General features: G+C 42.2%; 1 protein-coding gene across 2 annotated transcripts; it reads right to left on the reverse strand.

Moving 5' to 3' along the window:
* Window positions 1–390: 390 nt before the first annotated feature.
* Window positions 391–1499, reverse strand: LOC110903867. Of its 2 annotated transcripts, none has more exons than XM_022149665.2 (2): window positions 931–1499; window positions 391–825 (listed from the first exon to the last, which is right to left on the reverse strand). In XM_022149665.2, the coding sequence occupies exons 1-2, from the start codon at window positions 1078–1080 to the stop codon at window positions 577–579; spliced, it is 399 nt and encodes a 132-aa protein (XP_022005357.1). In that variant the 5' UTR covers window positions 1081–1499; the 3' UTR covers window positions 391–576. The 2 variants fall into 2 exon arrangements, with proteins under 2 accessions (XP_022005357.1, XP_022005356.1); XM_022149664.2 differs by having other exon boundaries at window positions 391–828.
* Window positions 1500–2058: the final 559 nt, after the last annotated feature.

A 2058-nucleotide genomic window follows, 5' to 3' on the forward strand; every position in this document is an offset into this window, starting at 1 on the left:
TACAATTTAACCCCTTTCATTAACTTGATTATTCATTTCTAATTCAAAAGTTTCCATCTTTTGCGATTTAACCACTTTGATTTTTTTTACTTATGTGTTGTAATCTTGGCTTTGATTTTTTTACAAATCTATCCTCACAACTTTTTTTACTTTCAACTTTGATCCTTTATAATTTTCATTTTCTACAAATTTTTCGCTTTATGCTTCGGTTTTTACGTTTCGTTCTAAATTTTGCGAGTTAACACGACGCAACGTGCGTGTGTGGGTGAACGTTTTTACATCGTCTATTTTTTCCAGTTTGACAGGTTCAACATAACGTGTGCGTCCTAAATCGACTTAGTTATAACTAAAGAATCCCCGCCGCATTGCGGCGGGTCGTAATTCTAGTTGTAAAAAAAATGAAAACAACCACTAAATATATTCGGTTCGAGCTCGGTACGCGTAAAAAAATGTAACTATATAAACGATACGACGAAAATTCGTGTCGTTAAGACTTTACCACATCTTGTGTTGACCAGTTGACCATAGTTGTGAACCGTAACTGAACCGAGATCCCAGTTGACCATCTTTGACCAGTCAACCTGATGTGTTGACTGGTTTGACTTCGTTGACCAATGTTGACTGACATTGACCGGTTGACTGGGTTGACCCGGTGTTGAATGAGTCGACCCGGTGTTGACCGAGTCGACTGGAGTGAACCTGAACCCATAACCAAGCTGAGTCGCGACACGCGAATCTTGAACTTAAACGTGACTCGAACCAAATCGAGCCTGAAACCAAATAACCGCCACCACCGTCGCCGTCAATCATCCTCATAACCATCATCTTCTTCAACAGTAACAGCATCATAATTAACCACATTATCAGTCATCACCATCCGAAAAATAAAAGAAACAGGGAAGTGATGATGAGTGAGGAGATGTGGCTTACCGGTAAACTTGTCGAAAAGGATACACACGCCGCCGTACGCGAGGCGCTACTGCAAGAAATGGCGTCTCCGGTCACAGTCGGGTTTCGTCGACTCCTACGGTGCGATTTACCCGAGAAAGAACGGTTGCCGGAATCCATTGCCGCCGCCATGAGCGGCGGCGCTGCTGCTTCTGTCGCCGTAAAAAGAGGTGATCGGAGGTGGGTTTGCAGCAGGTGAGATCAGAGTGGGGGGTGTTCCACCGAGCAAACATATCGACCGGAGAAGCTCTCTGGCCGCCGGTTCCGGCTCCGGTTGTGGTCGGCCAGAGGCATCACGAGAGAGCAGGGGTTTGTTGGTGTGTGTAGGTGTTTGAGATGTGAAGGACTGAGGTTTTGATTTAGGTTTGTCTGTGTTTGTGTGCGTTTAGAGATGATATCTCTTTTGTGTTGCTGGAAGACATTGAGAGAGAAGCAAACCGATTTATGTGTGTTTATTTAAAAAAAAAAACATGGTTCTTGTATGTGTTTCTATGTGTGTGTGTTGAAGACAACACCTGTAGAGAAGAAAAGGGGAATTTAGAGAGGGTGTCGGCTAATGATAAGTGAGAATTTTAGGGTTCCATCACTTATAAATATATAGGGTTTGTTCTAATGGGCTTGGGTTGGGCTCAAGGCCCACAAGCCCAATCTCGTGTTTAAGTGGCCCGTAATTTCTACGAGACCTGTTATCAAAACCCAAACTCTCCGTAGTGTCGTAAACAAAAAAAAATTAGGTTTGAACAATATTTAAAAAAGTGTAGGTAATCGTTGACGCGTTCGTTCGTCGCTTACGGTATAATTCGCGTAAAATGGCGTCATTTGTCATTTTAACCGTTTTTCGATCCGGTTTCGCCTACGGATATAAAGATATAATTACGAATCTCAATATGTTGTAAAATTTAAGTTTTAGAGGTATTACGCGTCTCTGATGCCTCCGTTTTGTTGCCGGTGCGTTCCTGCAGTCGCGTTTCTCATTCACGTTTGCGCTTTGTGGCGTACGGAAGTACGATAAATTCGTAAAACTAAATTCATAAATATAAAATATTCGTAGAAAATATGTATTTGTCGGCGTTGTCAGTATTTTGTTCGGTTTTCAATTTGTTGTCGTTT

This window comes from Helianthus annuus, chromosome 14 (genome assembly GCF_002127325.2).
Source record: "Helianthus annuus cultivar XRQ/B chromosome 14, HanXRQr2.0-SUNRISE, whole genome shotgun sequence".
In the NCBI taxonomy this organism is placed as follows: domain Eukaryota; kingdom Viridiplantae; phylum Streptophyta; class Magnoliopsida; order Asterales; family Asteraceae; genus Helianthus; species Helianthus annuus.